Source organism: Rattus norvegicus, chromosome 8 (genome assembly GCF_036323735.1).
Source record: "Rattus norvegicus strain BN/NHsdMcwi chromosome 8, GRCr8, whole genome shotgun sequence".
Classification (NCBI taxonomy): domain Eukaryota; kingdom Metazoa; phylum Chordata; class Mammalia; order Rodentia; family Muridae; genus Rattus; species Rattus norvegicus.
In genome coordinates this window covers 73,942,052-73,956,250 of record NC_086026.1, presented here as the reverse complement: position 1 = coordinate 73,956,250, position 14,199 = coordinate 73,942,052, and the positions used below count along the sequence as shown (strand labels likewise).

Here is a 14,199-nt window from a genome sequence, read left to right as displayed (position 1 = left end):
TGGTAAGGTGCCACGCTGGAATGGCTCGAGAACCCCCTGGGTTTGAGAGTACTTGTGGGCAGCATGGAGCCTCTGAGATAAAGATAGCCCGCAGTGCCATGTGGCCCAAAGGTGCCAGTGCTAGCATAGGATAAAAGATAGTTGTTTTTAATATTTACCAAAACATGTATATTAATAGACAGATTTCTATTTCTAGAGTAGGTTAGTTGAGGCAGGCCTACCCTAACCATGGTGGAACCACTCCATGGAGAAGGCTCCCAGAAAGAAGGAGAAGGGAAAACAAGCTGAGCGCCAGCGTTCAGCACTCTGCCTCCTGGTTGCGGACGCCATGTGACCAGCTGCTCGCCCATCTACCACAATGCCTTCCCTGCCACCTTGGCTGTTCTGGAACTCACTCTGCAGACCAGGCTGGCCTCTAAACTCAGAGATCTGCCTCTGGAGTCCTGGAATAAAGGCGGGTGCCGCCGCCACCCAGCTGAACCCTTCCTTTCTTAAGCTGCTTTTCTCAGGTGTTCTGTCAGGGCAACAGGGGAAGAAGCCAATAAAGGCCAGACTGGGGGAAAACAGGGCAGTAACAGGCAGCTGTGAGCAAGCTTGAAGGGTCACTGATGAGTCACGTACTTGTTATAGGCCATAGAGTGGAGCAAGAGACATGGCCCCTGTGGTACTTTCCCAGCCTGCCCTTCTCCAAGTACAGAAAGGACCAGAGAACAATGACAGAGCCCTGGAAAGAAGTGCCAGCTAGGGTTTTGAGTGTCATCTCCAGAGACCGGCTCAAACCTGGCTCTGCCGCTAGCTAGCTGTCGGTGTAGAGGTCTCAGTTTCCTTGTTGGAATGATGTGGAGGGTAGCGCTGAACGGCTACAGGACTGTTTAGGGAATGAGTTAGGAGGGCAGGCTACACATGAGAGGAACCCAGTGTGATCTTGGCCCCGTAGAAAGCCTGACACCGTGGCAGAAGCACAGCTAGCCAATCCCCACTGTAGATCAGCTGAGTGCCCCGGGCTTTAGCACCCTAACCCAGAGTCCTGGTCACCACTCACATGCTGTGGAGAGTGGGCGGAGTGTTCAAATCTATCTCCATTGGCACACTGCAAACTCAGGGCTTGCTGGGGCCCGCATTCACTCTCTCACAGCTCCAGCCTCTATCCTGGCTCTCTTGGCTGAGAGAGGCTGCACTTCTCTCTCCCCTGCCTGCTGGACCCACCTGGCCGGCACCCAGCCCAGTTGCTTCATGACTCATTCCTTCCTCTGAGTACCATGTTTCCCCACAGCACCCTGGAAACGTAGCCGTGCATTTATGTGTATGTGTATGTGTGTGTGAGGGCGGGGAGGGGGTAGTCGTGTCCTTTACAAAGCCCCATGGAACCCAGGAGGGGTGTGGGCCCTGGCTGCCAGCCTCTCGTGACTATACCAGCTTGGCTCCTGCACTTGGCTCAGCCTCTGTCACATTTGAGGCAGACTCCCCTCCCCTTCCCACTCTTCAGTGCTCAAGGCTCCCTGTGTGTCACTTATTAATTTTGTTCTCTGGGAGCAGATGGCCAGAGCTGAGTTGGGTGGAATACACCTCCCTCTTTTTTTTTTTTTTTTTAATCACCAATACATGGATGAACTCTAGGGTGCCCAGTTCTGGTACAAGCAGGTACAAAAAGCCAGCTTTCAGGATACGATCCATGGCATGACTCAAATTCCAGATCTTCTCCATGGAGAGGAAGCAGATATCAGGTGTGAGGGGATCCTAAGAAGCTTCTACCCTCTCTGCCTGTAGCTTGCCTTCTCAGGACCCAGTCTGGTAATTTCCTGTGGGGAGCAGTGGGTTGTGGGAAGGGCTCCCTTGCTGGTACTGGTCATCCCAGGACCGAGAAGGGATGGGGAGGGCCTGATGTCTTTAGTCCTCTACCCTGAGGTCTCTGAGATGTCCCTACCCACCCTGTCAGAACACAGGTCACCCATCATCCACTCCCTCTCACACCTCACTTCTCCAGAAGGCCACCATGGGAGATGGTGACCAGGAAAGGAACCAGTGCATAACCTTAAGGGCTTCCTGGGCATTGCCACTGGGCCTGGGTATCACTGAAAGAGAGAGGTTGGGACTTTGGAAGGGCTTAGCCAGCAGGGGAGATGGGCAGAGAGGCCAATAGACCCAACACTTTGCTGCCCTTGCTATGGAGCCCCAACTGCCAGAGACTCCCAGCATGGGCTGGGTGAGACCTCAGCCCCCTTCGGGTCTTTTTCAGCCTCTTCTTCATTGCAAACCATCCCATCTGCCTCACCTTCTTCTGTGTGGAAAGTATCAGAAAGATGGTCAACCTGTGAGCACAGCATCCTGTGATAACAGCTAGAGCTGGGGCCTCAGGATTGTGAGTTTGAGGCCACTCTGGGCTCTTTAATGATACCCAGTTTCAAAAAACCCCAAAACAGATTGAGAGCTCTGACAACTCTCAACTCTTGGCTGTGGGACTCCCAGCCACTGCTTATCTTCCCTGGACCTTTCTCTAAAAAGTTTCTGCTTCTAAAATGGGAAGCAGGGTGTAGACCCGGCTTCTGCCTTCTGCTGCTTCTCACAATGGTTTTCTCAAATATCTCGATTCCCTTTCTGTGAAAGTCCAGGCTGGGGAGATTTCTCCATGGGTAAACTGTTTACAAGACAAATGTGAAAACGAGGGTCCAGAACTCTAGCACCCACATAAGTGCTGGACAGGCCACCTATAATCTCAGGATCCAGAGGTGGAACCCTCAGGGCAAGCTGGCTAGCTAGACTAGATGAACAGGAGGGGTCTGAGTTTAAGTGTGAGACTCTATATCAATGTACAAAGCAGAGAAAGATCAAGGAAGACACTCCGGCCTCCGCGCATGCTCACACAGGCAAATACATCGAGTTGTCCTTGGCTCTATGCTGGCTCCCTCTCAGGTTCCCCTCAATAACGATACCTATCCCTGAATCCCCTGGCCTTGCTGGCCCCTGGCAGGAGCTCAGGAATGGTGCATCCCATGGCTGAAACTGTGAGAGGGAGTGTATAGAGCTGCGGAGGGAGCGGCCAGGCTGCTGAACCCTGGGTTTTGTTGTTTTGCTGTTCTGTATTATAATTCTTTGGGTGGGGAGCTCTCAGTTCCTCCTGCTCACAGACCCTGACAAAACATTTGCTGCCATCCACAGTTCCCTTCTGTTCCTGTCACAGTGACTGCACTAGTGTATGGGGTTGACACAGGACCCACCATCCTGGGGAAGCCCGCAGGCCCAGCAGATGCCAGCAGAAGGCACCCCATGCTGGATCTGCAAGGGTCTAAAAGCCAGGCAGAGCCAAGCGAACAACAGCAGGGGTAATTGCTTTGAGACACATTCATCTAAAGTTGATTCAGCCTTGACAACACAGCAGCTCGATGTAGTGAGAAACAGTCCAGGAGAGAGCCTTGGCCTCCCAGTGGCCCTGCACGCTCTGCACTCTGCTTGGGTTTGTGAGGAGAACCAGTTTATACCTGGGCCATCAAGGACGCAACAGCTGCCTTGCCTGAGACACGATAGAAAGTGTCAGGAGGGGACACTTTCCCCCAGGGTCCCCATGCCTCTGTACTCCTGTCTAGGATGAGAATGAAGAGAGAAACCAGAAGCACAGGAGGGCTATGTCTTTATGGATGGAGTCAGAGAGGCTCTTTCAAGGATCAGTAGGAAGGACCCCTCCTTCCCACTGCCATGGCCCCCAAGCTGGTGCTGGGATTTGAGTCCTCAGAAGCAGCATTGTTCAGCTCTAGAGCCGCCATGCTAACTGTCTTGTCTACAGATGAAAACACAAGGCACACACTGCACACACAACCTCCAAGGGGGGAGGAGAGGATTTGGCCAGGACCACCCAGACGGGGCTTATGCCAGGGGCCACAATGTTCATTGTCCCTCCCCTTGCCTTTGTGCCAGTGTGATGCAAGGCACAGTGAGAGCAGCGTCTGTGCCAACAGCTGCGCATGCTGGAAGCAGACAAGAATCTCCCAGAATGCAGTGTCAAAGGGGCATCAAGTCCTAACGAACGGCGGACGCATCCTCGCAAACACTCACCGGTCTGGGAGATCTAGGTTAGCTCTTGGTCTCTCTCTGCTGTCTCCAACCTCTCCACCAGCCCTTTAAAACCATCCCGTGTCCTCTGGATGCCTAGTGGTTAGCCTCAAACTCACTAGACAACCAAAAGATGAGCTTGAACTCCTGGTCTTCCTACCTCTGCATCCCGAGTAATAGAATTACAGGTGTATGCCTCGGTGCCCAGCTTACGTATGTTGAGGGTCAAACCCAGGGCTCTGTATACCAGGCAAGCAGAATAGCAGCTGAGTTCTGCCCCGGCTCTCCTAGGGCTACAGCAGCGAGTGTAAAATAACAACACATTGGGTTTTGTTGTGCATTTTTTAAATGGTGGGCGGTATTGTTCCTCTCTGCATGTACCTGTTAGCCATTTCTTTATTTTCTTGGAGCGAAGTCTACATGTCCTTTCAAGACTCTTGTGTTTTTCTTTCTGTCTTTTTTTTTTTTTTTTTAGGACCCAGTTTGAATTAAATTTATTCTTTCTTTCAAATTGGATTTCTTATTTACATTCCAAATGATATCCCTTTTCCCTGGTTTCAATCCATAATCCTCCTCTTTCTGTCTTTTTTTCCCTCTCTCTTTTGCCGCAGTGGAATTTGAAGCTAGGGTTTCACGCATGCTAGGCAAGTACCATGGAGCTCTCTGTTCCCAGACCTCCCTCCTGTATAGATCCTGATACTAGCCACTGACTAGATTTGCAAACATTGTCCCCCTTCCAAATGGTTCCACTTTTGCCTGCCTGTAAGTGCCCTTTGAAACCTGTCGATTGCAAAAAGGTTCTTCCCCCACTCATATGAAGTATAAGGTAGTCAGAGTCAGAGAGAAAGGAGCTGGGTGTGGTGGCACACACCTTTAATCCTAGCACTTCGGAGGAAAATGCTGGATCTCTGTGAGTTCAAGGCCAGACAGGTTTACATAGTGAGACCCCGTCTCAAGCCCCTCCCCCTCAAAAAAAGAATGGAGAATGATGGATGTGGGGGAGGGGGAGGGGTGCGGAGGGGAGGCTTGGAGTTAGTGTTTGATGGCCTCAGAGTTTCAGTTGAAGAAGAGGAAAGTGTCTGTGAGATGGTCAGTGTTGATGAGTGTACAACCACATGACTGTACTGATGTCAGAAGAATGATGTCTATGCTAATAGTTACCACAGTGAATCTTACGCCGTTCGTACTTTAACCACAATTTGTTAAAGGTCAGTTTGAGAATCTGTGTAACCAAGCAGGCCCCCAGCTAGTTCAGGAACATAGACACAGGTTGGAGGTGGTAGGGGTTTCCTTTTCTTTCCTTTTATAATTATAATCGTAATTATGTTTAGGATAGCATCTCATATATCCCACACTGAACTCATTGTGTCTGAGGATGACTTTGAACTCTTGAACCTCCTGCCTGTACCACCTGAGTGCCAGTGTCCCATCCATGTGAGGCATGCCTTCTACTGACTCAGTCACACCCACAGCTTGGTATTTTATTTGCAAAACTAACATAGAGACAGGTTGGCCCCACCACTACTTAAGATAATACCCTGGACTTGGCAGAAGTTGGGCCCTGCTGCAGTCACTCCTCAGGGGTGCTGGGCAGGCAGGCCCACCGAGAGCCCAGGATCCCAGAGTTGGGAGGAGCTTGAGGGACACGGCTGAGCAGTTATTGCCACAGGCTTTCCCTGAGACACAAAAACAGAAGAGATTCTTCAGGCAACTAAGGTTCTTGGGGAGACTGGCAGCTTCTCGTACTCTGATCCCACCCAGCTCTTCTGAGGATCCCTTAAGACCAAACCCCAAATCCCACTGTACTGTGGACAACCCAAACCCCAAACCTCCTTGGGAACAGAGAAGTGGGGCTTAGGAAAGATAATTAAATAATACAATGAAAGCTTAAACTTCCAAGTTAATTCTGGGGCATCATTTATAAAAGTTAACAGGGCATATTTAATTTAGGAATTGGCTCACATCCTTCTCCTTACAGCTCAAACCTCATAAATGAAATATACTGGATCATTGCCCAGCACGGAAATAAAAGTTATGAATAATGTTTCTATCTCAATCATTGTCAGTGCTTTAATATTCCTAATTACTTTAAAAAGCTAGATATTCAATATAGCAAAACTTCTTTCCCCCTTTATCTCCACTCGTGAGCCTCGTGCAATTTAATGAGGGCCACTCTGTTGTCCTTATCCAGAATAAACTGACGTCCCTTTCTTTCGTGCTTCGTTATTACATGGGACACAGGTTTATGGCTGAACATGTGGCCACTCCATTTTCCCATATTGCTTGGTCGAAGAGCTCAAACAATCCGTAAAGCGAGACCGTCCTCCTCCTGCCTACACAGAACAGAAAGAAATTAGTGACGGCCCTTAAAAGAAATTAGGCGGTGGGGTTGTAAGTCTCTAAGAGCATGGAGAGCCCCATCCCCACCTCAGAGCCAGATTTGTCCCCCTGAGGACTGTCAAAATGATTAATCCTTCCATCCCTTGGCAGCTGCAAAAGGCAGGGCAGGGGCAGGTACCAGATGACGGATATTTACATCCTTCACTGACACTTCCGGGAATTTATCCCCTGAAGAAATTGGGCCTTGGAGGGGAGGAGGGAGAGACAGGTGCAAGAAGAATGGCTCCGACATTTTCACCCAGGACCCCAGGCCCTTCTCCACACATACATAATCCCAAGATTTTGAAAAACTCCCTAGAATATTCTTGGAAGGTCTGTGCCAAAATTTGCATAGAGGGAAATCTTCAGGGAGGTGACTTGTGGTGACTGTCTTTATGTCACTGGCTGTGATCAGTCATTGGCCACTTAGAAACAGCACTGTTTTACCCAGCAGACTGCAGACCAGGGGGCATACATCACACATGATGGAGCTGCCAAGTGCTTGCTCATCTCGCTCTCTCTCTCTCTCTCTCTCTCTCTCTCTCTCTCTCTCTGTGTGTGTGTGTGTGTGCTCGAGTGCATGCGCATGTGTGCATGTGTATGCACATGCATGTGCATATATAGTGGTCAGAAGACATGTAAGAAAGAGTTGGTTTTCTCCTTCCTCTGTGTGGATCCTGGGCGTCAGACTCCGGTTGTCAGGCTTGGCAGTGAACATCCACACCGACTGAACATCTCATTGGCTCTTCATATGCACTTCTAGAACAAAGAGGTGTCTGTGGGTGACTCAGCTGCCTTGGGTAGGCTTCAAAGACTACATAGTACACATTGGGCACAGGAGGCCCCTACCAGAGAGCCAAGCTCAAGTTCAGAGCGATGTTCCTCTTCAAGGATAGTCAGGTTCCTCTGCCCGTACTCTGAGTTCTCATCAACTCCAGGTCAAAGGATTCCTCAGTGCATGTGTTGGCTTTGCTGTATACCTAGTGTTAAAGTGTCGACCAATAGCACATTAAAAGGGTATTTTTGTTATTGATCTTTCTTTTGAGTTTCATGTATTCCAGGCTGGCCTCAGACTCACAATATAGCCAAGGATGACCCTTCTGTCTCTACCTCTGGAGTGATGGGGTCAGAGGCTTTTGCCAACATGCCCAGTTCACACAGCTAGGGGTAAATACACGGTAATAAGTGCCAGGCAAGCATTCTGCCAACTGACCCAGCTCAGATGCATCTTGTACTTCCTCAATTGTGAAAAATTCCGTTTTATATCTAACAGGCCTAAAGGATCCAGTGACAGGGAAGGATCAGAAACAACGTAAATGCTCACCAGACAAGCCTACTGAAGTACACTTAGTAAACCATAGAATGGAAGTCTAGACAGCCATTAAAAATTTAAAGGAGATTAACGCTTATTGACAAGGAAATGAGTGTACAACTTGGGATTTAATTAGAAGAGCCCATTTCGGGCTAGCACGCACGCAGGCTCCAGGTTCAGCACTGCATGCAAATGTCAGAGAAATGCCACCGTCACCACTACCCAAAGGCCAGAACAGGTGAACATGGGGCTGTGACCCAGAGTCCATGCTCTTGGTAAACTTTGATTTTTCTTTTTAAGGTGAACAGGTATGACTTAAAAATTAAAGGGGGAAAAACTCCAAAGCAAGCAAGCCCAGTGTTTCCCACTGAAGACAACCTGAAGCGTTCTTGTCTCATGCACACACGCAAGCTGAGCGCTCCAGGAACTCACTCTGCACCTGGAGAGCCGCCCCTCCCCAAGCGCTGCAGAGCAGGCAGACGGATGTCCAGCAACACAAGCAGGGTGCAACTCTTAGACTAAATCTGATCATATTTGTGTTTCCTGACTGATTTCTCTCCCAACAACGTGTCTTGGGGTCAGAGCTTATAAATAGGCTGTTCCTTCTCCTGAGAGTAACTATTTTTTCATACTGAAAGCCTATTTCAGGGGCGGGAGAGACAGCTCATTGGTTACAAACATTCGCCTCTTTTCCTGGGGACCAGGGTTTTACTTAGATCTGCTCTCACCGTGTACTGGTTAGCTGTGTTGATGAGAGCTACTTAAAGCCTCTCTGTGCTGTGTCTTTTCCACCTGTAAAATAAGCCCAACAATTCCTCAGCACATGGGTGCTGTGAAGAGGAAATAAGAAGACAAGAAAGTGTCCGGTGGGGGCGTCAAGCGCAATCGATGGCAGCACAGACAGCAGCAAGGCTGTTCCCTTTCAACATTGGTCACAGCAAGCCTGTTATATGCTTGGATATAGGAACGATAATTTAATGGGAAATAAAGGCCGCAGGCTACAGAAAAAAAAAGACACAGATGGGAGGCATCCCAAATGATATCACATAAGATATCTCAGAGAAAAGCTAGGGAGGAGATCAATGGCTGTCCTGTAATAACGGAACGGCTGAGCCGTCGGAGAAGGCCCCCCGTTTCTTCCACATAACCTCAATGGTTATTACCTTCTGACCTGGGATGACTCACGCCATATCCACAGCCTGTGGCCTTGTCCAATGAATTCCTTGGGAAAAATTCCAGGCATGCCAAGAAAAAGATCACGGCAATCCATCAGCCTGCTCTAGTCTTCACTGTGAGCAAATACCAACCAGTAGGAAGCAAAGAAATGATTCCATTGGGGAGAATGGAGGATTTCCCAATGGTCACAATGAGCTTGCACAGGGCAGTGAGTTTCCTCTCAGGAAGGATTCAAGCCAAGGTTGGAACGCCCTAAGCCTGATACTCCTCACACTTCCAATGCTCTGAAGTGAGAATTCCCTTACTCATGTGCTGCTTCCCCTCCAAATGAACTAGGGCTATTACAGACCGAGTAGAAAGTAGCCCACAGCTTCATGTGCTGAACTGTCCTCCCTGATGGTGGCATTATTCAAGAGTTGACAGAAGCTTTAGGAAGTGGGGACTAGTTGGAGAAAGTAGGTGACAAGGACTGAGTCCTTGATGGGTATCTTGTCCTTGGCATCCTTCCTTCCTTCCTTCCTTCCTTCCTTCCTTCCTTCCTTCCTGTCTGTCTTTCGTGAGGTAAAGGATCTCTCCCATATACTCCTACCACCATGATATTTGGTCAAGCAACTGTGGACTGAACTCTCTGAAACTGTGAGCTGAAATATGTCCATTCTCTCAGATCGTTTCTCTCAGGTATTTGTTCACAGTAATAATAGAACAGACTCATCCAGAACCCCCATCTCTTAGGACTTTCTTTGGCTCAGGTGGGATATGCCTTTGAGTAGATCTGAAGGAGCAGGTAAGCCAGTAGTCACCCAGAGATGATGGCCCTCAGCTCAGGAGGAGGATTTAGAGGAGAGGGCGCAAGCTGTGGGGTTGACCATGATGACACAGGGGGTTGAATTATCCTTGTATTACTCTATGAAGTAGCCCTGGTAATTGGTAAACTAATTCTGGTGCAAGACTTGCTCAACACCGTTGAATCCCATTCATCAAAGGCAACCAGAGATGACAAAGAGAGGGCCCTCCAGACCCACTGTCTACATAACACTGAGTCAGCTGTAAGCACACACCTTTGAGAGACTGAGGCTTCATTTCCTCCTTACAGGCAACCCTTACCCTTAGGAAGAGGTAGCAACAGCAGCAGGTAGATCCAGCCCAGCAGGCTCACTCGCTCCAGTCCGATATTTCTAACCCAAAGATCCACTGTCAGCAAAATTACATCAAAGGAAACACGGACAGAGGACATGCCCTTGGACAGTTCCCCCATTGTGTTTTCCTGGAATTCAATTTCACAGGAAAGCTGGCTGAACGCTAACTCACACATCCCTCGGGTTCATTCTCTCTTGTCTAGCCTTCCTTCCCAGCTATAGCATTTCTTTAAGGCAGCGGTGTTGGTGGAGACTGTGCAGCCATGTGGGGGTCCCACACACATTACAGAGGACTTCTTGGAAGCTCCAACTAGATATGCCCTCCGCCCTTGATCCGGGAGAGTCACTAAGACCTTAGACAAAACCACATCCTTTGCCTTCTTTCAGCTGGCATTTTTTTAATGCCCTGGCCAGTCTTAGACATAGGAATCGTGTATCAAATCTGCATATCAAAAGACAACAACTAGATTTGCCTGGCCCAGCAGAGAGCAGGAGAGAGCACACAAACTATATCAGGTCAGTGTGTGTGAACCCACCATTCCCCTCTCTAAGGGTTTTTCTCGTTTTGTTTGGTTTTGGTTTTACATTTTTTAAATTGTTCTTTATTTATTCACTTTATATCCCACTCACTGTCCCCTCCCAGTTACCCCCTCCCAGTTACCCCCTCCCAGTTACCCCCTCCCACAATCCTTCCCCCATACTCCCTACCCTTCTCCTCTGAGCAAGTAGAAACCCCATATCCCCACCCCAGTACATCAAGTCTCTGTGAGGCTAGGCACATCCTCTCCCACCGAAGCCAGACAAGGCAGCCTAGATAGTAGAACATATCCCATGCACAGGCAACAGATTTTGGGACAGCCCCCATTCCAGTTGTTTGGGACCCACATGAAAACCAAGCTGCACATCTGCTACATATGTGTGGGGAGGCCTAGGTTCAGCCCGTGTATGTTCTTTGATTGGTGGTTCAGTCTCTGAGAGTCCCAAGAGTCCAGGTTAGTTGACTCTGTTGTTCTTCCTGTGGAGATCCTAATCTCCTTTGGGGTCCGAAATCTACACAATGGAATACTATTCAGCTATACAAAAACAAAGACATCATGAATTTTGATGGCAAATGGATGAAACAAGAATATCATCCTGAGTGAGGTAAGCCAGTCCCAGAAGGATATGCATGGTATGTACTCATTTAAGCAGATATTAGTCATAAAATACGGGTTACCCATGCCACACTCCACAGACCCAAAGGAGCTAAGCAAAAGGAAGGCCCAAGTGAGGACACTTGAATCTCTAAGGTTTTACAATGGTCACAGCCTCTGTGGGATAGGGGACTCAAGGGTAGCTCCCCAAGATGCACAAACAGTGAGGCTTAGAGCTGTAATGAGTTGGCCTGAGTCTATTTTCACTCAAAGTCACCGTTAAAAAGACTACCGCAACTCAAAGCAGGAAGCAAATGAGGCTCTAATACTGTTCAAGTCCTCTGAAAAGCCAATAGGCTCACAGCATTAGACAGCCATTGACTGGTTATAGGATGTGCCTGCGGAAGAAGGTGATCTGAGGCCATTGGAAGCGGAGGAGGTGGAGGATTCAGCTGTACCCCCAGCAGCGAGTCTCTGAAGCTTTGGCTGATACATACACCTATCCCCTAGGGTACCAGTGCCATAATAAAGGGAGCGTACCATGCTGGTATGGCGCACTGGCCATCCACAGGTGTGCCTGCCTCCTAACCAGGCAGGTTTCTCTGAGAAGTGGGCATTCTCCATGCACGAAGACATAGGAACACAGAGTCCTCCCCCTAGGGGTGTCCCCTTCTACTGCAGGGGACATAGACATATTCTGGTAATCACCAGACTCACACAGCAGCCCCTTGCACACCCATGGGCACCCGTGAAACTGATTCTCTGGACCAGCCAAACCAAAGACCAGGCCTAATGATCTATACACAGGTACACATGACATCCTAAGTTCATCCCAACTCTCAAAGACCATACACAGAGGTGGGTCCTCGAAAGTAAACTATGCAGATGGCCCCTCCAACTCTACATTTACAACCCTCACAGATGCCATAAACCTCTCCATCCCCTAGAGCCCTTGGCCCCAACAAACGTTGTCGCTCACTAATTGCAGCTGGCTTCTTTCTGAAACCCCTAGCCATCCCCACCTGACACAAGAATAATCTTGCATATGTCACCACCTCCTCCCATGTCAGAACCCAAAGTCCCCAGACTCACCACTGGAACAGTCAGGGCCTCCCCATCCAGGCTCACAGTGGCAGGTATCCGGGGAGACGCAGCGGCCATGCATACACTCCTCGGTGCACAGAGCTGAGGGCATGGGAAGAGAGAAAAGCAGACAGTGAGAACCAGCCATCTGGGCCCAGAGCAGAGGCCACTCTGTCAGGGGTCCCTGGTGCTAAGGATGCTTCAGACGTATCTTTCACTTGGTGGATAAACATCAAATTTAATATGACCTGCGTTGTTTAACTCTGAAGTGGGTCTGACAAGAGGGCGTTGTGTCTGCCCCAGCCTCACTTCTTAAAATGAAACCCCAGCCTGAGACAGTGCAGCCTTGGCTTTTTGGTAATATCTCCTTCCGGGGCTGGAGATGTGGCTCAGTTAACAGAGAATCCCCAGCACCTCATAAACCATGCTTGGTATCACACACCTAATCCCAGCACTCAGGAGGTGGAGATAGGAAGATCAAGAGCTTAGGGTGATCCTCAGCTGCACAGCAAGCTGGAGGCTGGTGGTGGACTACACGACTTATATAAAGCACCATCTCTCTCCTTCAGGCTAGCTCTGGTGGCACACACCGGTGAGCCCAGGACTCAGGAGTTTAAGGTAAGAGGAACAAGATGAATTTGAGGCCAGCCTAGGCTACATAGAGAAACCCTATCTCAAAGAGTTTGAGAGGCAGACAGAGACAAAGGGAGACAGAGAGACAGAGACAGAAGAAAAAGAAAAAGGAGAAAAGAAAAATGGTGGTGGAATGGTAGGGGGTGGGGCTGGAAAGATGTCTCAGTGGTTAAGAGCACTGGATGCTCTTCCAGAGGTCTTGAGTTCAATTCTTAGCATCCATACCTGGCAACCCACAACCACTTTGTGACTCCAGTTTCTACTGGCATTCATATACATACGACATATACTCATATAGACAGACATATGCACACGTGATTAAAGGCAAAATAAATGTAAAAATACAAAAACTTCAGTGTTTGGTTTGTGGAGCCTGGACAGTGCTAGAGCTCCTGGTCACACTCCCAAACTCCCGCCACATCCGCTCAGCAAACCTGCCCCCTCCACCTTTGACTGGCTCCAGATCCTCCCCAGTGAAGCCCTCATGTAGAAGGCTGCCTGGCAAGAGCAGGCACTGTGCCCCCACCTTCCTGCCCCCCTCCTCAAACATCCCTATTTTGGGGTTCTCAAATGTCAGCAAATCTGCAAAGTATACAAATGCTGAGGGGGAAAGGCAACAGCTAATTATAAGAAAGTAATTAAGAGAGACATCCACGATGATGATAATTGTAATTAGAAAGTGCCTGGTAATTTCTTATCACGCAGTCAAATGCTACAGCCCGGGAGCCGCTAGGCTAGGCAGTGAGCAAAGTTTCTGTCCACCGCACTGGCACCGAGGAGGCTTATTGACAGCCTGTGTGAGGAAGCGAGATTATTGCTCTCTCCTTTCAATAGAATCCACATTTTCCAAGGTCACCCTTTGCTCCTCAAGAGATCTGCCCCACCACCTAATCCATCAGCCAAGAATTACAGAAAACCCCCACGAGCTACCCTCACTAATTTTGCAAGCTCGGGAAATCAGCAGCTATCATCAACCCTGTCAATCTCCCGGGTGGGTTTGAGATAAAGGGCTTTTACTCTCAAAGCAGTGAGAATCCATCTTGCTGTCTGCTTCTGGCCTGGGCTGAAGAGCAGGTAGCCTCCTAGGGTGAGTCTAGGGTGGCTACCACTGACCCACCTGCCTGGCCTATATGCTTTCTGGTGTGACAATGGGCCACATTGTGATTGGGTGTGGGGTCTTTTAGCCCTCCCTTCATTCAGATGCTGGCCCTGGAGCTACTTCTCCTATAGGTTCTGCCTTAGCTCTGTCTAGGTCCCCAAGCAGGGAGACACCAGGTCAGAGGTCAGTCAGCCCCTACACAAT

The 14,199-nt window shown here is 49.2% G+C and overlaps 1 protein-coding gene across 26 annotated transcripts in view; it reads right to left on the bottom strand.

Annotated features, from left to right (window-relative positions):
• The window catches only part of Megf11 (multiple EGF-like-domains 11), a 325,661-nt gene that overhangs the window by 156,978 nt on the left and 154,484 nt on the right, over positions 1–14,199 (bottom strand). For all 26 annotated transcript variants that reach the window (XR_005488258.2, XR_005488259.2, XR_010054415.1 and 23 more), the window contains one exon: positions 12,273–12,365. Coding sequence is in view for 23 of the 26 variants with exons in the window: in XM_039082458.2 (XP_038938386.1) it covers positions 12,273–12,365 (93 nt within the window). In the remaining 3 variants the exon portion in view is untranslated. The remainder of the gene's footprint in view (positions 1–12,272; positions 12,366–14,199) is intronic.